Raw genomic sequence first — 25839 nt, 5'->3', positions numbered from 1 at the left:
GGAGAATCACCCTCAGTTTCTTCTCAACTGCCTTGGTCTGAGACAGTGTTAGTTTGCCTTACTGTTCAAAGCTGACAACTTTTGTCTAGTTATCTTTTTCTTTATTTTTATTTTATTTTATTTATTAAGTGGTTTAGGAGGTGTTTCTTTTGATCCCTTTCCCCTTTAAGGGGAGGGACTTATCTTACCAAGATAACCGTTGCCGTGGGATATGCCAGGCTCTTTGGGCTTCAAATGGCATATCTCTTGCTGGGAGGCTGTCCAGGTTAGTAACAGGCATTCCCCTTGTGTCTGGTGTTAATATCCCACAAAAGTGCTCCATTTACTTTGCTTTTAAAAGAAGGGCAAGGTAGAATCGGTAGTTAAAACCAAGACTCTTAATGATGGAGCATTTCCTCCACTCAGCCTCAGATCCAGACCAGTCTCTGAGTGAACACAGTGCCCTCTCAACTTCAGTATGTTCACCTGGGAGGTAAATCCATGAAGACCCATAGAAGGAGAGCCATTATCCACATATGGAGTCTACCAAGAAAAAAGAAAACCCACATTGGTCCCTGTGAAGACTGCTGCAAAGACCTCTTGTCACACTCTGGGTATAGCTGAGGTGCCAGACGCTGTCAGTACCAACACCGGGTCTAGGGCATCCGGCTCCTCTGAGAATAAGAGCAACAAGCATGCATTGGTACCAAGACCTTTGATGTCACAAAAGAAGGTCACTGCAACAAGAGAACCTAAAACTCCATCTCTAAGAGAACAGTACCCACAACTTCTTCAGTACCATCTGTATCACAATTGACCCCTAAGACTGCATCGGTATCTGGACAATACCACACTTTTCATACAGTCTCGGTGCATCCCCAGGTGTCCTCACCGATACTGACTACTTTAGTCAGAAGGGACTTGTTAGGTCAACATACACCCTCAATACTGATAATGGAATAGGGCCCCATTCTTCAAGCCCCCCAGGTGCCATGGGAGTTCAAATTCTCCAGGAGCTTGCCTGTTTTGGTGCAATTGGAGTCTTTGTTAATGGTTACCAAAAGATTGTTGGTATTGAGACAGGCATTATCTCCAAGGTGGGACCTTTCTCTGGTACTGCTTGAATCTCCAACATCTTCAGAGACTGCTGGGGCTCCCTCCCTTGAGGAGGAATTCTCCTCCAATTTTAATGTCTCAGTCCAAGATTCTCCTACTCTTCAGGTAAGGGAACTCCTTGCAGACACTTTTGAGAAGAGAGGAAAGTTACATCAAAGACAGGTCCGTGTTCCCCCAACCTGATTTGAGCACTGGTGATACCACCCTGATGTCTTTCGGACCCCCCAGTGGTGATATGGGATCCTTGGGCTGCATATCGACAGCAGTTTTCCCTTGTCCCTAGTATTTCTTATGGAGACTACAGGTGGAGATGCTCCCCTACTCCAGCTGTCCCTCCTCCACTACCTCAGGCACAAGAGTCCTTTGAGGAGCAGGAGGCCAGGGCAGATAAAGAGGCTAGTCCTCAAATATTTCTTCATCTTCCCAAAATTAGGTTGGTATGCCTCCCCTATCTATGGCTGATGACTTCAGACCCTTCCAGGAGTTAATGAAGAGCATCACGGATTCTCTATAAATCCCTTTGGAAGAGGTCAGGGAATTGCAGCATAAGCTTCTGGATATTCAGTTGACTCCCTCTACCCAAGCTGCCCTGCCTATTAACATGGCTCTGTTTCATCCTTCCAAATCCATCTGACAGACCCCTGTGATGATACAACCAGTGTGCAAAAGATCCAATAAGCAATCTTTTGTTCTGGCTACAGACTCTGAATTTTCACCCATCTAGACTGAACTCCCTGGTTATGGAGGCAGTGAATGAGCGAGGCAGACAACACCATGGAAAGGCTGCACCATATAATAAATACCAAAAAGTCTTGGTCTATTTGACAGAGCATACTCATCTGCAACTCTTCAATTTAGGATCACCAGCTATCAAGCCCTGATTGTGAAGTACAATCATTCAGATTATGCCAAATTCTCCACCTTTATTGATCATGTGCTGGCTGATTAGCCTGAGCAGTTTCAAGCTATAATTAACAAGTTTCAGCTATTAACTAGAACATTGTTATGGACCTTGTTGGATTAAGCTAACACTGTCGCTCAATCTATTTCTACGGCAGTAGTCATATGAAGGGCATCCTGGCTCCAGCTGTCTTAGATTCCCAAGGGATGACTGAAACACAGTTGAGGACCTTCCTTTGATGGGCTAAAGCTGTTCTCGAATGAGAGAGAAAAGACCATTGATGAGACTTTGTGTATTCTTAAGGATTCCAGAGCCACATTAAGATCCCTTGGGATTTGCACACCTACGAACAAAAGTTTAGTGGATCCCAAAGATCTGGCCCTGCTTCATTCTCAGAATTCCAGAGACCTTATGAACCACCCAGGAAGAAATCAAGGTTCTAGAGAAAGAGACCACCTGCTTCCTCTGCATCTGCTACTGAGTGCTTATCATTTAATCATCAGTTTTGATGAGCTGGTCCTGGGCCTGGAATGACCCCACAAAACCAAGTTGCATCTACACTATTCTGCATGCCTTCTGCCATTTGAAAACCGTCTCTTCCACTTTCTGCCCGCATGTGGGATAATCACATCAGGTTATAAGATCAGAGTATGCAATCCATTTTACCTCCCTCTCCATATTTAGCCTCCTTTCCTGTCTCTCCTAAGGGACCCCTCTCACAAATACTTCTTAAAGCAAGAGGTTAACTCCCTTCTGCAAATAGGAGCCGGAGAGCCAGTTCCAGTTCAGCACGGAGGCAGGGATTTGTACTCAAGCTACAAGTCCCAAAGAGGAACAGAGGGTGGAGACCAATCTTAGATTTAAGCCTCCTAAAGAACTTTGTGAAATCACAAAAATTCAGGATGGTGATTGTCGCAGATATAATTCTGTCATTAGAACTGGGGGATCGGTTTTCAGCACTCAATCTTTAGGTTGCATATTTTCATTTCTCAATTCACCCATCTCCTAAATGATTCCTGAAGTTTATGTTGGGTCAGGATCATTTTCAATATTGAGTGTCTCCATTTGGCCTTTCGTCTGCCCCCGGGTATTGATGGTGGTTGCAGCTTACCTTCAACATCTGAGGATAATGGTTTTTCCCATACCTCAACAACTGGCTACTCAAAGGTCAGTCTTACAATGAGTTCACTGCCATAGAGATAACAAGATTTCTGTTTCACAAGCTAGGTTTGCAGCTCAATATTGGAAAAATCTACTTTGAGCCCATTACAAAGAATAGAATAAGAGCATCCTTAGACTCAATATCAACCGGGGCTTATCTTCCCTCCAACAGATTCTCAATATTAGCTAAACTAGTCTCAAAGATTCAAATCAGCTCACAGACATCAATCAGAAGCTGTCTTCAATTATGCAGACACATCACATCTTGCACCTTTGTGACACCATATGCCAGGCTGCACCTTCAGTGTTTCCAGGGCTGGCTCAGGACCATTTATGCTCCAAACAAATAGCCTGAACAAGTTGGTTTTGGTCCCCCATGAGGTTCAAGACTTTCTCAATTGATGGAAAGACCCAGATAGTGTCTGCTTAGGGATTCCATTTCTTCAACCTCTTCCTTCTATCACCTAATGACAGATGCATCCATGATGGGCTGGGAGGGAGGGGCACATTTCATGACCCACACAATTCTGGGCAAGTGGTCTACCCAAGAAGTGTGATGATACATTATACTTCTCAAGCTGAGGGCAGTCAGAAATACCTGTATTCACTTTCTGCATTGCCAGCAGCATCCTTATTTTGACAGCTTATCTCCCAAGAACAGAAAGCAAGACAGCCAACAACCTCAGCAGGCATTTCTATCAGGACTGTGAATGGGTGTTGTATTCTTGGATTCTCAATGAAATCTTTTTGGCTTGGGATTTTCAGAAATAGATCTCTTTGCCACTGTAACCAAAAGGAAGTCCAAACATTTTTGTTCAGGGGGGGATTGGCTTCTCTCTCTTTGGGAGACGCCTTCCGTGTTCCATGGACATAAAAGCCCTCTATATGAGTTTCCTCCAATGCCCCTGATTCTGAAAGTGATAAACAAAGCCAGGATCAGATCAACAGTCCCATCAGTACCCAGACAGAGATGGTATCCTTACCTGATTCACCTAGCCCTTTGTCAGGCAATCAGCCAGCCATCCATTCCTCATCTTCTTTCCCAAGATTCTGGTCAGACTAGTCACTTTGACCTTGAAGATTCTTTTCAAAGCTTGGCTCCTTAATGGTTCACAGGAATATAGAGTCTACTTGTTCCAAGGAGGTCCAATAGGTATTATTGAACAGTAGGAAATAGACCACAAGATACACTTATCTCCACACGCAGAAAATGTTCAGCCTTTGGTGTGTCAGAGATGTATTTCACCTGCTCATTCTTCCCTCCCTATTGTTGTTGTTTATTTCCTACACCTAAAGAAGACTTGATTATCAATGAACTCTATCAGGAGTCACCTGACAGCTATAAACAGTCTTTCATTTCCCAGTTGAGTGATTTTCAGTCTTCTCTTATCCTACAACTGTAAGGTTTCTCAGAGGATTCAGGAATCTTTTCCACCTGGTTAAAAAACCCACTCCTATTTGGGATTTGACTGCTTCTTCCCTTATAAATTAATCATGGAAGATAGCCCTTTTTAGTGGCTATCAAACTTTGCTCAAAGGGTTGAGGAAATAAGGGTTGTGGTGGTGGACCCTCCGTTTACAGTTTGTTTGTTGGTTTTTTCTCCCACGAAGAAAAATTTTTATTATGTCCACACCCTAAATTTTTTGCCCCAGGTGTTTGAGTTTCACATCAGCCAAGTTCTGTGTCTAGGTGCACAGTAGACTTATATTGGGACTTGTGGAAGTTGGTGGTACTTTTATCTCTCTGTAGTATCATCACCAGTAAAAATGAGGGTAATACTTAACTTAATCACAAGAGTAAAATTCATTGTTTGGAACTCACTATGTGGGTGCAAAGTTATTATTTACCCTATTTACATATTTAACAAATATGTCTTTCTCTTTATATTTAGAAGGAGATTCGTAGTTCATTGGTGCTTTCCATGCTGCAACAGATGCTAATGGAAGATAAGGCAGATCTGGTACGAGAAGCTGTTATCAAAAGCCTGGGTATCATCATGGGATACATTGATGATCCAGACAAATACCAACAGGTATCATTCAGGGCTAAAGACTGTATGTACATAATACCTGTTATGATGATTCCATGCTTCAGACACTTTTGAATATAGTATTTTTCCTGTAAATTACTCACAATATTTCAAAAACTGTGCTCACCACAATTACTAAAAAAGGAGGAAAAGTTGCATACCCAGCTATCTGTAGTACCTCAGGAATGAGCTTCTTATAGGGTATTTGCTTCAACTCGTCCTTCTGTTGTTCTCATCAGCCCCAATACTTATAAGCATAAACTTGTATGAACAATCCCTAAGCATTATGTATCAAGGCTCTAAAACAACTTTTTAATCACTTGAAGATATAATCCATTTTTGTGGCATCATAATTTACCTAGCTAAGGTTAGAAATGAAGGACAGAAAATATACAGCACAGTGCATACTGAAAATATATAGTGTAATAGTTATATTATATAATAGTAACAGAATATTTTCATAATAGAATTTTTCCAGTTGTTCATTTTTAAGCAGGTGTTTAAAGTCTGTTAGTCTCCGTCGTCTTATGGAAGTGTCTTTTCAACTATCTAAATTCATCGTGTGTGTGTGTGTGTGTGTGTGTGTATATATATATATATATATATATATATATATATATATATAAGCCACCATCTTATCCTCATTATTTTTTTTCTTAAAGAATAAACTAAAGGAGGGGAGAAAATTACTTGTTTGAGGATCACTGATATGTATCAATTTTGTAGGTCATCCATATACTACAGTGACATGTACTTTATATCTCAACTTAATTACTTTAAAATAACAGATAGTAATCTGACCATTCTAAATACTCATTTCCACACGGCTTGATACATATGCTATTTTTTTGTAATCTACATAAAATGATATAATCTACACAAAATTCCTAATATGTGCTTTACTGTATTCTGCCAGGGTTTTGAATTGCTGCTTTCAGCTTTGGGAGATCCCTCAGAACGAGTAGTTAGTTCAACACATCAGGTATTTTTACCCGCCTATGCTGCCTGGACTACAGAACTGGGAAATTTACAGTCGCATCTTATCCCTACACTGCTTAATAAGATTGAAAAGTTACTCAGGGTAGGTGTTCAGTTGCATACATATCTAATGAGATTTATTTCTATGTACCTTTATCTGATATGCACACTTAATTTTCGTATTACTTGGGGGCGGGGGACGGGGGGACGTACCAGTTCCTGCAGTGGGGGGGATTGTGGGGAGAATTCTTCAGGAGATTTTTGTGTTGGGATTTCATAGCTTTTGCTCTTAAGAAAAAATAATTACATTATGCTTCAGACCTTGCAGTCAACATGCCTAAATGTAATAGAAATAGTAGGAAACCCATTTAAATGGACTGAAGTAATCAAAATGATAGTACTAAAATAAAATGAAAACATTGTCAGGAAATAAGTAGCAAGATAGAAAGGACACATTCTTATCTTAAAAGTGCAGATTATGTATTTTTTAATTCTCAACCAGTGGATGGGCTTGTGATTGCAAGGATGCAACTTTCTTACAGGTGCTAGACCTTAACTATGCATCTTGATCCTTCAGAATATAAGAATGACCAAGGAACCTAACCACTTTCAGAACTAAATACAAAACTTTTTATTTAGTTAGTTAGTTAGTTAGTTCACCAGTTTTTTTCTCTCACATACTGGTAGAGACACACCCAGAAACTGAAGTAATTAATTTTACTCATGCAAGTGTGAAAGCAGGGTACAGGGAGTGTTTCTGTTGAACGTTCTTGAGAGAGACTAAAATACTGGTTGTGGTAAGGGATAGATAAATGCTTAGACATTAAACCAGCAAAAAAATATGAAAACCATAAAAAGATGTTATATTTGTATTTCAGGAAGGAGAACATGGGCTGGATGAACATAAGCTCCACATGTATCTTTCTGCTTTGCAGTCCTTGATTCCTTCACTGTTTTCACTGGTACTACAGAATGCACCTTTCACAAGCAAAGCTAAGCTCCAGGGTGAAGTGCCACAGATAGAAGGTACCTAATTCATTAAATACTATGAAAATTTTCTCTAGAATCCAAGCAAAGATAAACTGATAAATATAACATCAATCAATATTAAATACACACAAAAAAGCTTGAAAGTCTATAGGATCAGGTGAAACTACTGTAGTTGGAATGTATGACTATGTAGGGTTTTTATGTAGCTGTAAGCTGTGGAAATTGCAATGTAATGTAAATTTGGTGGCTATACCTAACCTCAACATATGTGTTTTTGTTTCCAAACCCAAGAACCCTTTTTTTAAACTCCCACATTTTCATGTAGTGTCATTGCAAATCTATTTTAGTAGTACATCTCTGGAGTTGTCTGAATTTTCCTTACTGTAACCAAGTCAATGGAGAGACTTATTTGCTCCCAGTTCTAGCATTGAAGATGGGAGAAATTCCAGAGGACTGGGAAAGGGCAAATGTAGTGCCAATCTATAAAAAGGGAAATAAGGACAACCTGGGGAACTACAGAAGAGTCATCTTATCTTCAGTATTCGGAAAGATAATGGAGCAAATAATTAAGCAATCAATTTACAAACACCTAGAAGGTAATAAGGTGATATGTAACAGTCGTCATGGATTTATCAAGAACAAAGCATGCCAAACCAATCTGATAGCTTTCTTTGACAGAGTAACAAGCCTTGTGGATGGGGGGAAGCGGTAAATGTAGTATATCTTGACTTTAGTAGGGCTTTCTCATAAATAAATTAGGGAAATACAACCTATATGGAGTTACTATAACTGGTTGGAAAACCATTCCCAGTGAGTAATCAGTGGTTCTCAGTCAATATGGAAGGACATATCTAGTGGGGTCCCGCATGGATCAGTTCTGGGTCCTCTGCTGTTCAGTATCTTTTTCAATGATTTAGATAATGGCATAGAGAGTACACTTATAAAGTTTGCAGACAATACCAGGCTGGGAGGGGTTGCAAGTGCTTTGGAGGATAGGATTAAAATTCAAAATGATCTGGACAAACTGGAGAAATGGTCTGAAGTAAATAAGATGAAATTCAACAAGGACAGCTGCAAAGTACTTCACTTAGGAAGGAACAATCAGTTGCACACACACACAATGGGAAATGACTCCCAAGGAAAGAGTACTGCAGAAAGGGATTTGGGGGATCACAAGCTAAATATGAGTCAACAGTGTAATCTGCTGGGGAAAAAAGCAAACATCATTCTGGGATGTATTCACAGTAGTCGTAAGCAAGACATGAGATGTAATTCTTCTGCTGATTAGGCCTCAACTGGAGTATTGTGTCCAGTTCTGGGTACCACATTTCAGGAAAGATGTGGACAAATTGGATAAAGTCCAGAGAAGAACAACAAAAATGATTCAAGGTCTAGAAAACATGACCTATGAGGAAAAAATGAAAAAACTGGGTTTGTTTAGTCTGGAGAAGAGAAGACTAAGGGAGGACATAAGTTTTTAAGTACATAAAAGGTTGTTACAAGGAGGAGGGAGAAAAAAATGTTCTCTTTATCCTCTGATGATAGGACAAGAAGCAATGGGCTTAAATTGCAGCAAGTGCAGTTCAGGTTGGACATTAGGAAAAACTTCTTAACTATCCGTGTAGTTAAGCACTGGAATAAATAGCCTAGGAAGGTTGGGGAATCTCCATCATTGGAGATTTTTAAGAGCAGGTAGAAAACACCTGTCAGCGATGGTCTAGATAATGCTTGGTCCTTCCACAAGTGCAGGGGACTGGACTAGATGAACTCTCAAGGTCCTTTCCAGTCCTACAATTCTATGATTCTATGTGAAGCTTTGTCATGTCCTTTTTCTCTTTGTTCCCTTCTCTCTTTTTTGGTTAAACTACATCATATTTTTGCAGGTGGTTGGATAAACCCATTCAAGTACTTACTTAAGAGTTCAGATGTAGTAGTAGCAGTAAGCTATTATGTTCAAAGAGATAGGAAAATCTTAAGGAACTACAGAGATTGTCAGTAGAAAAAGGGAGTTCAGAAGGGCAGGTATTTATCAAAAAACAATAAAATATTTCAGGGCGATTGTAACTAGGGGGCTTGCTGTTAGGCTGAATAGCTGGGGGCTAAGCCAGCCCTTATTACAAGATGAGCTCCAGCTGAGATGAATCAGATGATTCTAATTTACAAGGCAACAGGAAGCTACAGGAAATGGGTATGGTTGAGAGTATCTGAGATTGCCAGAGGAGGGCAACCTGGCAGTAAACTGGAGGATGCTCAAGAAGCAGAATCCTGAGAATCTGTAGCGGGCTTGAATAAGCAGCTATGGGGAGCAAGATGGGCTTCTGCAGAAATATTGAACTGTGAGCCAGCTAAGGAAAAAAGAGATAGGAACTGTCCTAACTAAGGGGAGAGACACACTGAACTAGGTTGGCGTCTGATGAGGAGTGTTCCTGTGGGCTGGGTACAGTTTGTTTGCTTCTCCTGTGAAGGAGAAAATGGGGCAGGGCACCGCAGAGGCACCCCAACCATGAGGGATAGCTCAGGAGCTGGTACACAGCCATCATGCTACACAGATGATTTAAATTTAGTAGTACTATGTATTCAAGGAATGAGCATCAACAAAGCTATGCTGTTTGGGTTTTATGTGTGTTGGTTACATATATAGTGATTCCTCATTGAGACTAAAGACCTACTTGACCAAATGAGCTACCAGGTGAATTCTGAAAAATTCAAACGGTCACTTCTGATATGCCTATTAAATACTAAAAAAATAAAATATATCTAAGATTCCAGGGTGGTCACTCTGAAGCTGAGGATATCTACTGAGATACTGTGAAGCAATGGAAACCACTATAAAAATGGTTGGGGAGCTCTTTTTTATTTCAGCTACTAATGTCATAATATGGTTTTCCTTCACTTATCCCAAATTAATATGTTTTCCCCTTTAACCTGTGTAAACCAATTACACGGTGTAATCAGAAACTTTCTTAAAAAGCAACCATAAAACACTTTTTGGATGGGCTTCCTGAAGAGTGCTCTGAAGAATAGCACACTTCTAATAGCCAATAATACATAGAGAGAGACATCTTAACTGCTTTAAAGTCGTCTTTTGTTTTATTGTTTTTTCTGAGTCAAGAGGTACAATAATGTAAGAGGTAAATTTTTAACACTGCAATAGTTGGAAAGAATAATCGTCCAGGAGCTTGCTTCGCCACCTATTGCACACCTATACAATGGTTTGACAGGCACTGAACAGACTGGACTATAGATACACTGTAATCAGCCCTGTAACGGCTGTAATCAGCCCTGTAAAGCTATAAAATATTTTTATATTACATGCATCTTTTTAGGCTTCACTGGCAGCATAGGAAACATGGGGATGTTGTACATAATGCTTGGGTGGTTACCATACACAAACAGTAATGTGCCGTAGATATGTGTGTATGTACAAACGATGTAAGAATGTTTGACACAATTCTAAAAGTTAACTGAAATATCATGTACATCTGACTTTTTGACATTAACATACAACAATTAACCTTTCTCACTGCCATCAGTGGTTCAGATGAATACTTATCCTAGGTCACTCCTGTCTACACCTTAAATACTATAAAGTTTCAGATTTTAGCTAGAGTGGCAGTTTATCCTTACATAAGGGGAAAATTAGACAAAGTGGGTGAGCTTGAAAGCTTGTCTCTCTAATCAATAGAAGTTGGTCCAATAAGACCTATTACCTCACCCACTTTTTCTCTAATATCCTGGGACTGACACAGCTACAACTCTTCTGTATACATAAAGGAAAAATCTCATGTATGCAATTCCCACTGATCTAGTAACTTCTGATGGAATCACAAATAAGGTCTTTTTGAGAGAGTTCATCAAGGGAAGATCATGTCCTTGTAGTTGATTTTTGGTATAGAGTTGTATACATTCTTAGGATGATTTGAGACTAAAAACAAATTATCCATAACCATTACTTTTAAATTGTTGTCTTAGGTTTGTAGGCTTGAGTTATTAGACTGGCTATCCACTGAGCTTTTGATGATGTCTCACCAGAACACTCCTCGGCCTTCTTTTTATGTTTTGTAAATTGATGAACTGAGTATCAGAAGAAGTTTAGTGATAACTATAGAATTTCCTTCATATTAATATGGAAAGAAGGGGGAATAGTTTTGTCATTTTAAAGCATAGGATTGGGATTCAGGAATCCCAGTTTAATATTCCTTGCTCCAGCACAGACTTGCTATGTTATCTTTGGGGAATTTCCTAGTCTCTCTACCTCTGTTTCCCCATCTGCAAAATAGGGATCATACCACTTATCTTTACAAAAATAAGTACATTAAATCTAAATCTTAAAGCACTTTGATAGCCTTAGGTGGAAGATGCTGTAGAAGTTCAAATTAATTACTATTTTAATTTATTAACATCACATCAAGGTTATCTTTTCTCTTTTTTTTTTTTTTTTTTTTAAATCATGGTTTTTGTCTTCTGCTGTAACAGTGACTAGATTCCCTCGGCCTGTGTCACCTCTTCAGGATGTGGCTACTATCATTGGAAGCCGTGAACAGCTAGCAGTGCTGCTACAGCTTTATGATTATCAACTGGAACTTGAGGGTACCACTGGCTGGGAGACTTTGCTATGGGTTGTCAATCAACTGTGAGTTCACCTGTTTTTCCTGCACTCAAAATACAAAACTTTCATGCCTTCTAAACAGTTATTAGTGAAAAGTTCAGGTTCTTTACATTATCTTAATATTTAACTGTCATTTTTGTTTACTTTGCAAAACCCTAAAATTCCATTCTTTGATTTGTTCAGAAAAAATATAGCTTTTAATGTGTTCTTAGATAAATATCATTTGTACCAGAAAGTTAAGATGATTTCGTCTTTGTGGTAATATAGAAGTACAACATTATGTAAGTGAGTGAGGATTCTTGCATTTTAAGACACTTTCAGAATATGGTATTCCACAATAAAAAGAGGGTGTTTTTAAGCTAAAAGTGCCAAATGATGGTATAGTATTCCACTGTCCCCAAACAATGGGAATTATAGAAGGGATTACCTCAACTGCTGTTGTATTACTGGGATTAGAACTGAACTGGCAGTGAACAGGAAAGTCAGTGATGATGTACAAAGTTCAGTAAATTTGTAGGGTGAAGTGAAATCACAGAGAAGGAAAAGTACAGAGTAACTTTTAATGTGCTCCTACTTCCTCTTTTAGGTTACCACAGCTTATAGAAATAGTTGGCAAGATCAATGTTGCTTCAACTGCCTGTGTCCATGAATTCTCCAGGTTTTTCTGGCGGCTTTGCAGGACATTTGGGAAAATTTTCACAAACACTAAGGTAATAGAATACTTCTGTATCTAGTTTAAATGAATTAAATACAGGAATACTTAATATATAGTATCATATTTACATTATGTGTATACATGAGAGATGCTTTATCATATTACATTCCAGAGTCAAAAACCACTGACACACTTTCAGTTGCCAGTCTTAAACCTTCTCTTGGTCACATTCTGTTCTTTCTCTCCACTTTCCTTGGGTTCCATTTGTGTCTCTCACCTTTCATGATTTCTCTGTATTCATACTACAGGTAGGGATTCTGTTCCCAGACTGCCATCCTACCCAACTTGAAATGGAGAAGAGCCCATTGACTCTTTACTTACTCTTCTTTGGTGGACACATTGGGCTGGAGACTCTGCCCTAATTGCAGTGAAATATACCATCAGTTTTCCTTCAGTGTAATGTGTTATACAATACATTTTGTGTGCCAAATCTTATTCACATACATCTGCATGTCCTTCATTCATTCATATTTGATTGTTAATTTAAAATAAGTATTCTCGTTGTTCAGCATGTTCAAGAAATGCAAAACAAGGTCTATTGTAAACCAACAAAGAATGATATTTTAAAGGATTATAATTACTCAGTAAAATTGTAGAAATATACGAAGGTCAGCTGAAAAAATAATTGTCCTTTTTGAAAATATTTTACTGTGAATGTTTACACTTAATTTATCTCTATCTTTTAAAGTAGTTTCCTTTTTAAAAGGTATATTTCCAAAGACTTACCCAAATATTGTGGAGTCATGAGAAGTGTCTCCATAGAGAAGCCTAATTCCAGGTTCTAGTCTAAAATCACTTTTGGACATGAGCCCTAAACTTAAAAAACCTTTTGATGTAAATTGTCATCACAGGTTAGAGGGGAAGTTTCAGGAAAATCAGCCAATATAATTGTGTTGGATTGTAAGACCTGAAGCTTTTCTCCCCCTTCCTTTCTCTCCCCTTCCCCCCAGCATAATTTTTGTGGTACTATGCAAATTCAAATAGAGCCTTGTTCTGCACATTGCTGAGTGCCTTCAGCCTTTGAAGTCAATGATTGATGGTGTTCACCACCTCATTCAGTAACAGCTGCTCAGTGTAAGGCTTGGTTTCATGAGATTTGATAAAACTTGGGGAAGTTTCTAAATATTCTGTCACTGTCTCCAAAATTTTCTCTCTAGTCTTTATCGCTTTTATAAATAAATTGACACTTGTTACAGATTTTCTTAAATTGGGTACACATCCATTCTGTAGGTAAAACCACAATTCCAAGAAATCTTAAGACTGTCTGAAGAAAACATAGGTGAGTAGCACATTCATTTTTATTAACATGAATAAAAATCAACCTCAGCCTGAACTGAGAAAAAATTGTAAACTACTTACCTCTGGAATCAGTCTATGAAAGTGATTAACATTTTTTTTAAAATCTGTGATCAGAAGTTAGTTAGAAAGTGAAGTTGATTTTAAACTGACAAGGCTGCCTTAATTATGTTTTAAAGTGAAAATAAATATTTGTATAATACTGTCTGTATTAATTGAAAGACCAAGGAAATTGAGTGCTCAGTGCTTTTGATAATCAGGTCACTTATTTAGGTGACTAAATAAGGATTTAAGCCTAATTTTAGCCACCCATTTTTTTAACATCTTGGCATGAGTCTGTAGCCAGAACTGGCAATGTATTTTGACCAGTTTGGACACACTTGTGCATCTTAATAAATTGTTAATGCAGCTACAGAGCTACATGCCAAAACTTTCCATAGTTCCTAACACCAGTTTAGCTGCACCACTTTTAACATTGAGTTCCCTAGTTTAGATGACTCATGGACTTTAGCAGCTGTTTTCAGGGCCATTTTGATTAGATGTGCCTTATTTAATTGGTACAGTGTTGAAAATGCCTACCGGGGCCAGCTGAACTGGCATGAGCAAGGGAAGAATTTTCAATAAATTCCACAGTGTAGGAATTGTTTAACAGTTGCTACTGTATCTCTTCATTTTTTTCTTCTGTCAAGTCTAGAATGTTACTTAAACATAGATCTTAAATGTAGTACTCTTTGTACCCTGTCAAAATGTTGAACATTTAAACTTAATGTATCACCCGTAAAGGTGAGCATGCTGTAAAATTGCCCAAAAGTAATTAATTGTAAGACAAGGAGTTTGGATTTAAATTTTTCCTAATACATGATATCAATGACTTTAGAATCCACAGCAGGGAATGGGGTGCTAACAAAAGCCACAGTTCCCATCTATGCAACAGGAGTCCTTACATGCTATATTCAGGTAAGAGTGATTTTTTTTTTATTCAGTATTATGATGTAGAACTCATTCTACAGCCCTTTGAATTAATTACTGTATGTAAATTAAATTTGACTGTAAAAGATGATGGACAGATTACCATTATAAATATCTTACAGGTTGCTAATATGAACAGCAAAAACCCAGTAATTTGTAGTAGCATCTGAATAAAGATTGATTTATAATTGGGTAACTGTGCTATTTGTGTTTGGTTTTGGTAAATGAAGAAGGAATTTTGATTTCTTATAGTTTTTTCAGCTGATTTGTGGTGTATAAAAGACTTGAAAGTTTTTTCAAAATAAGGAGTACGTTTTTTTAACCTTTGAAATTTGGGTTTTCTCTATCCTTGAAAATGTTAGGGTGACTGTGGCTGTCTGCACTAGGAAAATTTGCCCAAAACAAATTCCAGCCTGTGTCATCACAGTTTCAGATGAATGCATGTTAGCATTGGTTGAGAGCTCTAGCGCACGTAAGACTCCCAGTCCCAATCAAACTTGTATATAGGCCTTGTAGTCAATTCTGAAATTAGGTCTAGTGAAAACAGGTCCAGTTGTTTTTTTTCCACACTCAATCTCCCAATGGTATAAATATTAACTCGGCTATACCAGTGGCGAGAGCTGTGGGTAAGAGGGGTGTACATTTTCCCAGTGTAAAAGATGTTTGGGTTGTCTGGGTTTATGACCAGATACCATGGGAGAAAATAAAATTTGAATGAGAGTCTGAAAAAAAATCATCACATAAACTAGAACTTTTCAGGGTATTTTGTTACCTGTATTTAACTAAAATATTTGATCAGAAAGATGTCTCCTGCTGAGGATTCAACAACCCCAACCCTTCATTCTAAGGGCTAAGAACTCTCCTAATACATATGTGAGTCATCAATAAAAAGGACTCTAGCAAAATTGGGAGGACCATATTTGACACAAGGTTGATATCAGGTTCAGAAATTCTTTAGAGAAAGAAATCTTTCAGACTTTATTTATACATAATAAGGAAATCAAAGAGGGCACAAACATTTTCTTATCCTTTACAGATCACCTTTAAAGACCACAATAGGGGTTTTTCTAAATTTTATGAATTTGCAACTCAGTGAATGAGATCTGCTCCAGTGGCATCCTTGATTTATCATGACTTGCCTTTTTTTCCATTATTGTGGGACTATTTTCTGATTATTGTATGACTTTGTGTCTCATTTTTCATTGAGTTCTCTATATTAAGGAAAAATAGTAAACTTCAAATGTAAAATCTTTACATTATATGACAATGTCCTTTCATGTGTTAAGGTGACTCAAGTGACTCTCATCACAACATGGGATCACAAGGCCCAAGTACATTTATTAGTAAAGCCCTGCAAATCCGTAGATATCCGCTTTATATCCATGGACCATATTTTCAGATTGCAGATTGGATGCGGATACAAATTTTGTATCCATGCATGGCTCTAAATATAGGATCTCAAAGGCAGGGAAGCAGCTGTTTGCCGCTCATAGCCTATGAGGCTGCTTTCCTGCCTTCAAGGTTCTATATTCCCTCCCCCCACTGCCCAATGCAGAGAAAGGAGAGGTGATAAGAGCATGGGGGGGGGGTTGATCTATCTCTACAGTTTAAGCAGCCAAGCAATTTAGAGAACCTCTCCCGACTTCATTATTGTATTAGGTCAGGTGGAGAGACAGGCAGCCACTTCTGTAAAGTAAGTCATGATGGCTTTTTTTAAACCAAATTCTTCACAAGTGGACACTAAGTTTGTTTCTCACTTTCTGGGTGGCTATTGTTGCAGACAGGTAAAGGAATCCCCAGATTACCAAGCACCACGCTGAGAAAACAGTTACTTAACTATTTACAAGTTTATTTGGGGCAAAGGGGATGTGGGGGACTTAAGCAGATTAGAAGAAGAACAAGACACAGAGTACACTAGGTAACGTTTATATGAGTTTCAAAAGTATAATCAAATTAATGTTACTTATACCTGAAAACTATAACAAGAATACTATCCACCACGAGGAACAGGGTCATGATGCCTGACCAATGGGGGACACGAGAAAAACTCGGATTCAAAACTCGGACCGGTTACACTTGACTCGACTCTCGCCCAGCAGAGGACTCGGGGGCGGGAAGAGGTAGCAGCTCCAGGTGATCAGGCTGGCGGGCAGATAGCTCTTCAGCCAGGCCCGCCGAAATGCAGCAGTTATTATGCACTTGGAGGGGTGTGCAATATTCGTAACAGCTGATGGCTGCCCCTGTTCGTGAGAGGTATTCAGTATTCGTAACAGCCGATGGCTGCCCTGGGCTTTTTGCAACGTCCCATTGTTTGCCATTTCAGACGTGCTATCTTAGGTGTGTCAGTAAAGGTCCCGATAAGGTCAGGTCTCAGGTCTACTGTAATTGCCAAGCGGGAGGGGGTGAGCGGGGGCGAGTGCCGGTCACTAGATATTATACAGTCGCCACATTCCCCCATGGCCGGAACAAGCACCCGCCGACTACAGAATTCCCCGAAGACCCCCCGGGGACGGGAGGGACAGGAGAGGGTGGAGTGCACCGAGTCACGAAAAAAAAAAGGAGGGTGGTTTTAGACGGCGTCTGCCCGTTCCTTGCGAGGCAAGGGATGATAACGTACTTGTGAACATAGAACAGAATGAAGACGGTTACTTAAAACTTTCAATAGACAGTGAAACAGACAACATCCTAGAATACAAATTATTATGATACCAAGGATAGAGAGAAACATATACTTCAGCCATTGGAAATTTGGCAACCAGGAGGTTAACCATCCCCATACATCGATTTCGCTATCCACCAGTCCCAGCATTCGTGATCTTCCCGGACCTGCGTGGACAAAGACGTGAGGTCACTGATGACGTGGGTTAGGTTGTTGCACCCGGGCTTGAGGCGCAGACAGCATCGGCCAGCAGGATCTAAGTCTTCCAAGGCTAGGCAAAAGTCCTTTTGCAACAAATTTTGTAACATAAGGCGATTTTGTTCAGCATAGTCTCCAAGAATGGTGAGGGAGGTTTCAGTTCAGGAAAAACCTTGAGCTGTGAGGTTAGTGAGATGTTCCAAAGATAAGGAAAGAGCATTAATTTGTTTCAGGGTGAGGACATAGGTGAGAGGGTTGAACTGGACATACCCCCAGGAAAGGGAATCAACAGCAGATGTAAACTGGGCCCACCCTGATTGCTCCTGGGCGTGATTGTCACGCTGTATGAAAGGGCCGAAAGATGGGGAGGGTGATGATAAAGGCCACTGGAACGATTGTCTGTAAAACAAAATAAACATACACGGTACGGATGCCCCCGTGTGGAGCGCGGATTACGAACTAACATTGAGCCAGTTATGGTGTGCCAGTAGGGTAGCAGGGTATTACCCAGCTGAACCAGATAAGAGTTGGGGTACATTCCGGAGTGTACACTTTTTTCGGGAATAGGGCTACGGGAGGTAGTGGCGTTAGGCTTAAGAACCCACACATTTCCCCCCCCCCCAAAGAAACCTCCTTTTTTTCTTTGTTCTTGTTGAGCCCTAACAGACTCATTTCACTTGTGGCTCCAATACAGAGCCATTTGAGACATGCCACATCCAAGAGGATTCCTTGCTTGCAGCCATGGGTGGATCTTTTCCATCCTGTAAGGCAGGCAATTTGCATTCATTTACATTTGAAAAACTTTGGTAGTTAAAAACTAAACCACTTTTCTTCACATCTAAGCTGTCCCTTGCTACAGGCGGTGACTCATCCTGAGCTGACTTAATCAATTCACTTTCGCACCCTTCAATTGCAGAAGACTGCTTGTAAAGGCTTATCAGGGGGTTTTATTCTTTTAGGAGCAGTTTTAGGCAACAAACCATTTTTCACAGAAATTCTACCCCTATTCTTTCCAGCTAGAGGCTGCTCCAACGAAACATTTCCCTGAGCCCCAATAGACTCTTTTTGGGTTTCAGTTAAATCCAGGATCAAATTTGACACCACTGGTGTTTCCTCACTTTGCATAAGGTGAGAGGCACACCCTGTCTGCTCTTAGAGGGATGATTGAAGCTAAACTTTCCCTCTGCAGAAAAACTGCTTCTTTTAAACTTCCAGACATTTGAAATTTTCCTTTCATTCTAGCCCACATGGCTATTCACAAACTAACTTTCGGGGATTGGGGTGGCTTTCCCCATGGGCAAGTTATTTCCCCCAACAGACACAGGCTTAGGAACTTTTTTTTTTTTTCCTGTGTCTTAGTTGAATCCACAACCACTTCTGATATATTAACTGATAAATCCTTCACCAGCATGAGCTGAACAACGCTTTCTGCCTGCTTCACAGACAGCACACAGGGGGTCACCTCCCCCACAGCAGATAAACTGCTGCCTGTAACACTTACAGAATTTGGGATTTCTTCCCCTTTAACGGGGCTTAACTCATACTGTACCCTTGGACTTGTGATATACAGTAGAACAGTTAAATTCGTTTCAAGCAGTACAGGTTTTACAGAAAAATACAAGGAGTACATCATCTGTAATAGGCTATTAGAGATGACACACAACTGCAGCAAAAACTGCTTGCAGATCTTTTGCACAACTTAAACCCAACAGTTCCTTTTGCAATTAGGAAATGTGGAGCTTGGAGTTGTCCTGATCAGAATTTGGTAACAAGGCTACTAGTGAATTTAGGAACTAGAAATTTAAAATCACATTCTTTAATTGGTACAATACTACAAAAGCATCTAATTTTAGGATTTCTTTTACCAAATTCATTGATTTACAGTACTTCCTGGTTCCTTTTTGCTTAATGTAGTACCTTCAATACTAAACACAATAACAGTAACAAAATACAAAACACAACACAACAATGTTAGTAAACAAGACAAAACATAAAACACAAAACTTGTTGCAACTATAGCTCCATGGTTTTGTCCTTTAGGTGTTTCACTGGTACCAGTTTTTTATTTTTAGTCCTGAAAGATAAAAAAAAAAAAAAAAACCCTTTCTACCCCTTTGGGGGGGGCGGCAAATTCTTGCTTAGAATTACATTTCTGTACACAATGGAAACCTTATTTTTCCTAGTTAATAATTTAAACTAAATCACCCATATTTGACTAATTTCAGTAGGTTTATTTACAGACCATTCCTTTAGGAGTAGGGCCCATTATAACAATTTTACAGCTTTTAACTGTTTCATTTCCTCCAGCTTTTATAGAGTTAATTCCTTTCACTCTTTTTTCTTTAATCACTTGCTGCCAGGCAGCAGGCTTCTTGCGCTGTTGAAACTGACAAAGTTTTCTTGGGTGTGCACCCCCGATATTCACAACAACAATGGCATGCTTACTGTTCTCCCCTGGAATTTCTAAGGTTACCCAAATAGCAAATATCACAAGATCTTTTTCTAGGGGATGAGGCAACAAGCCACCTTTATTGGGAATACAGAAACTTAATAAATAGTATTTAAGGGAAAAGTATTAACACTGTACCAACCTTAATATAGTTATTTACTTAGGGAAACAGTATTACCAATGTAACACTTAAGAAAACAGTCTTAACACAATAATTACAGAGACACAGGTATCTTCATTCACACTCACACATGCTGACAGGCATACACAGACAGAAACAGACATTTATAGGGGTCTTACAGATGTTAGCTAGCATAGGGACATTTCTTCTTTTCCAATGCCCCCACTCTGTCTGAAGGTGTTCAAATTGGAGGTCCCTGTTAGTGGCATCCGGATTCTGATAGGTGCATTGTGGGTTGGTAACCGGGGGTCCTGTTCGTGACGCCATGTTACAGTCAGGTAAAGGAATCCCCAGATTACCAAGCATCACGCTGAGAAAACAGTTACTTAACTATTTACAAGTTTATTTGGGGCAAAGGGGATGTGGGGGACTTAAGCAGATTAGAAGAAGAACAAGACACAGAGTACACTAGTAACGATTATATGAGTTTCAAAAGTATAATCAAATTAATGTTACTTATACCTGAAAACTATAACAAGAATACTATCCACCACGAGGAACAGGGTCATGATGCCTGACCAATGGGGGACACGAGAAAAACTCGGATTCAAAACTCAGACCGGTTACACTTGACTCGACTCTCGCCCAGCAGAGGACTCGGGGGCGGGAAGAGGTAGCAGCTCCAGGTGATCAGGCTGGCGGGCAGATAGCTCTTCAGCCAGGCCCGCCGAAATGCAGCAGTTATTATGCACTTGGAGGGGTGTGCAATATTCGTAACAGCTGATGGCTGCCCCTGTTCGTGAGAGGTGTTCAGTATTCGTAACAGCCGATGGCTGCCCTGGGCTTTTTGCAACGTCCCATTGTTTGCCATTTCAGACGTGCTATCTTAGGTGTGTCAGTAAAGGTCCTGATAAGGTCAGGTCTCAGGTCTACTGTAATTGCCAAGCGGGAGGGGGTGAGCGGGGGCGAGTGCCGGTCACTAGATATTATACTGTCGCCACAGCTATCTTGAGAGCCAGGGGTCTGATTTGCAGAAGTGTTGAGTGCTCACAGCTGCAATTGCAGTCAATGGAAGCTGTGCTTTGAATATATAAAGTGCTATATAATGCTAAGTACAATGGAAAAATCAGGTCCTAGGTGTTTCAGTTGGGCACGAAAATTAGTGGAATTTTTTTACCTTAATCTCTATTACAAAGATCCCCACAAGGGTATTGAGAAGACAGATTGGTTAATGTTTGTGAAACATTCACATACTACAAAGATGGGCACCATAGAAAAGCCCATGAGCAGATTAATAATTCTGTGTTCAGTGCAAGGTTTGAATAATGGGCAGTAAATAAGGCCTGGGTCCATGTGTAGAATAGTGAGAAGAAAAAATATTGAATAATTGCTCATTAATTGATCCATTGTGGGCCATTCTGGGCACTGCATGAGGCAGGGTTCCTGGGGCAAAAATAGTCTCTGATTACATGATCACACACTGTGTATCAGAATGCGTATGGGGGCCAAATTAAGTAACCTTAATTCTGGTCTTGCCTAACTTTTGAGAGCTTGACTTTGCAGCCTCAATAATGTTCTTTCGGGGGGGGGTATTAATACTGAAAATTGTATACGGAGTGGTACATTTTTATTGCTAGAGAGTCCGACATCCCTGATGTGTAGTTAGAGCACTTACAACTGCTTAACCCAGAGCATATTAATTTTGCTTTTTAATAAAAAGGCAATTTAAGAGTAAATCAAGTCTTAGTAGAAACTGTTTCAAATTTAAAATCTCTGGTTTACAAAATTAGAAAAAGTTTATACATGAGAGACGTGAAACATTTTAGATGTTGTTGGACAGATTTAAAATTGACTCTTTCATTCTTTTAAAAAGTTCCCCACTTCCCAATTAAAAGAAAAATGGTTAACCTTTTAGAATCCTCAGTTTACATTTTAATTTAGAATTTATTCCATTGGAAATATATAATTGTATTACTGGATAACCAAAAATAATGTCTCTTCAGTCTTCGTTCAGACCAGAATTCAAAGACATTTTATAAAACTGAAAGGTAATATTATCTTGCTTAGGTGTATGCTTAGCTATAATTAGTATCCACCAAGCAATTATAAGTAAATTTAAGGCCAAAGGCATTTGACAAATATATCAAAGCCCTAGAGAGAAGTGAATCTTAATGGATCTTGCATCTGCTTGTAGTTTATCTGAGCTCTCCAAATCTCTTAAATTCTACCCATTGCTATTTAAGACATGCTTTTGTCATGTTCTTAATATGCCAAATGGTCCATAATAGTATTGACCAATCCTGCAACAATAGACAAGTGTGTGCTGGTGTGCACATATACAGTCTGAAGAAAAAACATTTATTACATATACTTTCAAATGTAGCGGATAAGGGTACCTGGACAATAAGAAATATTTCAGAAACTATTAAAAATACTTTGGTAGTATTTTTTTTAACTGTTTAATTGGGTTTGTTTAATTAAATTTCATTGGTTTTATCTTGGATATGAATATTTGATTGTATAATGAAATATTTAAAGGTTAGGAGTATCAGTCAGTTAAAATTATTTTCCTTTATACATTCTGTGATGTTCTTGCCTTCAGACTTATTTAAAGATTTAAGTGACTTCATAGCATGACTTATAAAACTAAAATTAATGTTGCATACTTTCTTGTAGGAAGAAGACCGCAAACTGTTAATTGGATTCTTAGAAGATGTAATGACTATGCTTTCTCTATCACATGCTCCTCTTGATAGCTTGAAGGCTTCTTTTGTGGAACTGGGGTAAAGTATATAAAATGGAATTGATTTTAAATGGTTAAAGATATTTACAAAAATCTTCATAATGTACTTTCAGCTATAAGTATAGTTGCAACAAAAGTTCAGGTGAATTGGGCATATAAATCAACTTTACTTATAATTTTATACCACCTGAGTTCTAAAATTAACCTTGATTAAAAATTTTGGGGGTGAAAGTCAATATAGCTATTAAAAAGTTAAACAGTCGTAAATCCAGTATCTACTGTAAGATTAAGCCAGAATGTATTCTATATTTGAACATTTCAATAAATGTTTTGTATGCAGCATATATAGCTTGAAAGTTGTCTATCTCACCAACAGAATTTGGTCCAGTAAAAGATATTACCTCATCCCCTTTGAAAAAAAAATTTAGACACCGTAAATCATTCAAAACAAAAAGTGACTTTCCTAAAGTTTGTTTTCAAAGGATGAATTTGCATGATAAAGCCCATTTCCGCACCACCATCAGTAAAGCTGCTTTTACCAAAGGCTTGCGCAAATGAATGTTTTTGAAGTTCAAGAGTTTTAAAGAGTGCACATTTCTACATGCCATTGGGGACTGCCTTTGCAGTTTGTAATCCTACCCACTCTACACATAGTGTTAGCTTGACTTTTTATTTTCTTTTAGTGCAAACCCAGCATACCATGAACTGCTGTTAACTGTGCTGTGGTATGGAGTTGTCCATACTTCAGCTCTTGTTCGATGCACAGCTGCTAGAATGTTTGAGGTAAGTGATTATCAAAACTCTGTTACACGCAGCCTGAAATAGTGTTTAAAAAGAAAAAAAGAAAAAACCCTACACCTAGTATTTATCTCCGTATCTGAAAATGTATATATTGTGTTCTACATTTAAAAATGTCTCTGAAAAGGTTGTGTACTGTGTGATGGAGCAGCAAGTTATTTTGTTGTACAGTTTTGGTTCTGCATCTGTTGCATATTCAATTTAATTGAACAATATAGATACTTTTGTTAACTTGTTGCAAGACGTTTTTATAATTACTTTATTCATCTTTGTTCTGCTATTGACTTTAGTATTACCTTTGATCTTTGCATGCTGAAAAATGTCTGTTGGATATGAGAAATCATTTCAGTGCTGAATTCTGTGTTCAAACCAGTTTTAAATACCTTGTCAGATTATGAAATGTGCTTGCATAAATCTATATGTAAGGATTGCATGCATATCATGAACTTGTTGATCTATTTGTTTTTTTGCTACTTTAACACACTTATTTATTGAAGTCATAATTCATAGGTTAACTGTATTCAGAATCTTATCCCTATACATTAATGCTCCAGAATTGTATTTCAAACTAATTTCAGTCATTTCCTGACATTGAGAGAAAACAATATGCAGAGTCAGTAGTATACATAAGACATTGCTTTATAGTTTAATATTTGTCATATGAAGATATAGCGTAACTCTTGTGAGCTCTCCCCTATCTCTCTTCTCAGACTGTGCAAATTTATAGACATTCTATAGAACCACAAAGTTTGCCTGAATTTGTTTACTATCTCCTTAGCCATCAAATCTCAAAATATCAGAAGTAGAGAAATACTGTAGAGTGTCCCAATATCTCTCTCCTCTGTTGCTGAAAGTACATGGACCTCTGTGCTTCACACACCTGAAAAGTGTATTTAACTTTTTATCTTTTTATAATCAGTCATTCCTTATTCATGAGACTGTGGTACTTTGACTGTGTCATTGCAGTGTTGTATTATGGGTTTTCACAGAAGTGCAGGGATCTACCCACTTGGATACCAGGATCAGCACCTGAAATCTGCTCTAAGTAGCAAAGAGGAAGTTAAATCATTAACAGGGTTTTAATATAAATACCTCATCACCAGCCAATATAATACTTCTATTAATTTTGCCAAAGGTAACTGGAGCGTTGGGCAGCTTAGTGATTCTCAACTGGTCGCTTTCCCGAACTTCCTGCTTCCGGCATGTGACCGGAAGCCGGAAGTTCGAGTAGGACTGGCCAAAAGATGCTTGATGCTGAAGCATTGTGCTTCTGCATGGTGGGCCGGCAGGCTGGACAGAAACATTAGACTGGCCACATCTCGCCCACAGGCTGTATCTTGCCCACCCTTGCTCTAAGTGCTATTATATAAAGATGTTTTAGAACCCAACAGGATCCTAAGCCAGCAAATAGTCCTAAAGGTGAACCATGAAGCAGTTTGGTCCTGGCTCTGGACTGGGGGGGAGGGAAGGGGGTGTCAAAAGACCTGCCTGTGAGACCTTGGTTAAATCACTCAGTCAGCCTGTGCCTCAGTTTCCCCTCTATAAAATGGTGTTAGTGCTTTAATGGTGGATATCTCTTTCAGATAGTCTCAGATGTTATAAAAACAATTCTGCGTATCTTACATTCTGGAATATTAGAGCCTCGCTCCTCTTTGTTTGTTGGAGGTCCTCGGCAACATCTTTGGAGAATCTCAGTAGTATAATGGCTGTTGCCTGAACTGTAGTGTTTTTCCCCAACCCGAAATGAGGGGCTAAATAAGTGATTTTTGAACAGTGTAATTGTTTGTCTGGCAGTTTTTCCCCCTACTATAATTGGTTTTACTTTCTCCTGAAGTTGCAGACATTTTCCATAAGCATTAAAATAAAAAAACCATTTTTTAAAATTATATCACCATTTGCTAAATGCCAGTAGCATGTAAGTAGACATTGCATACTTAGATAAACATTTGGGGTCAGATCTTTATCCTTGCTCTGATACTCTGTGTAGGAGGGCTAGAGTGTGTAAATGAGTCCTCAAAGCCCTGGTTCTGGCTGTGGGAGCATTCCTTCAGTGCAGGCACTGCAGAAAACAATAAGGTTGCCTTCTGAGGCTTGCCAAAATGAGAGGGGCTTGACAGGGCCTGAACG

General features: G+C 39.0%; 1 protein-coding gene across 3 annotated transcripts in view; it reads left to right on the top strand.

Annotated features, from left to right (window-relative positions):
* Positions 1-25839, top strand: part of RELCH (RAB11 binding and LisH domain, coiled-coil and HEAT repeat containing) — a 125480-nt gene that overhangs the window by 61101 nt on the left and 38540 nt on the right. For all 3 annotated transcript variants that reach the window (XR_010923624.1, XM_067567928.1, XM_067567927.1), the window contains exons 14-22: positions 5050-5190; positions 6104-6268; positions 7044-7191; positions 11632-11788; positions 12351-12474; positions 13710-13758; positions 14653-14732; positions 22848-22954; positions 23598-23697. Coding sequence is in view for 2 of the 3 variants with exons in the window: in XM_067567928.1 (XP_067424029.1) it covers positions 5050-5190; positions 6104-6268; positions 7044-7191; positions 11632-11788; positions 12351-12474; positions 13710-13758; positions 14653-14732; positions 22848-22954; positions 23598-23697 (1071 nt within the window). In the remaining variant the exon portion in view is untranslated. The remainder of the gene's footprint in view (positions 1-5049; positions 5191-6103; positions 6269-7043; positions 7192-11631; positions 11789-12350; positions 12475-13709; positions 13759-14652; positions 14733-22847; positions 22955-23597; positions 23698-25839) is intronic.

This window comes from Emydura macquarii, unplaced genomic scaffold, assembly GCF_026122565.2.
Source record: "Emydura macquarii macquarii isolate MOO-44397 ecotype Brisbane River unplaced genomic scaffold, CSIRO-AGI_Emac_v2 contig_2825, whole genome shotgun sequence".
In the NCBI taxonomy this organism is placed as follows: Eukaryota; Metazoa; Chordata; order Testudines; family Chelidae; genus Emydura; species Emydura macquarii.
Note: the sequence above shows the minus strand (reverse complement) of the source record. Positions and strands in the feature narration are given on the sequence as shown.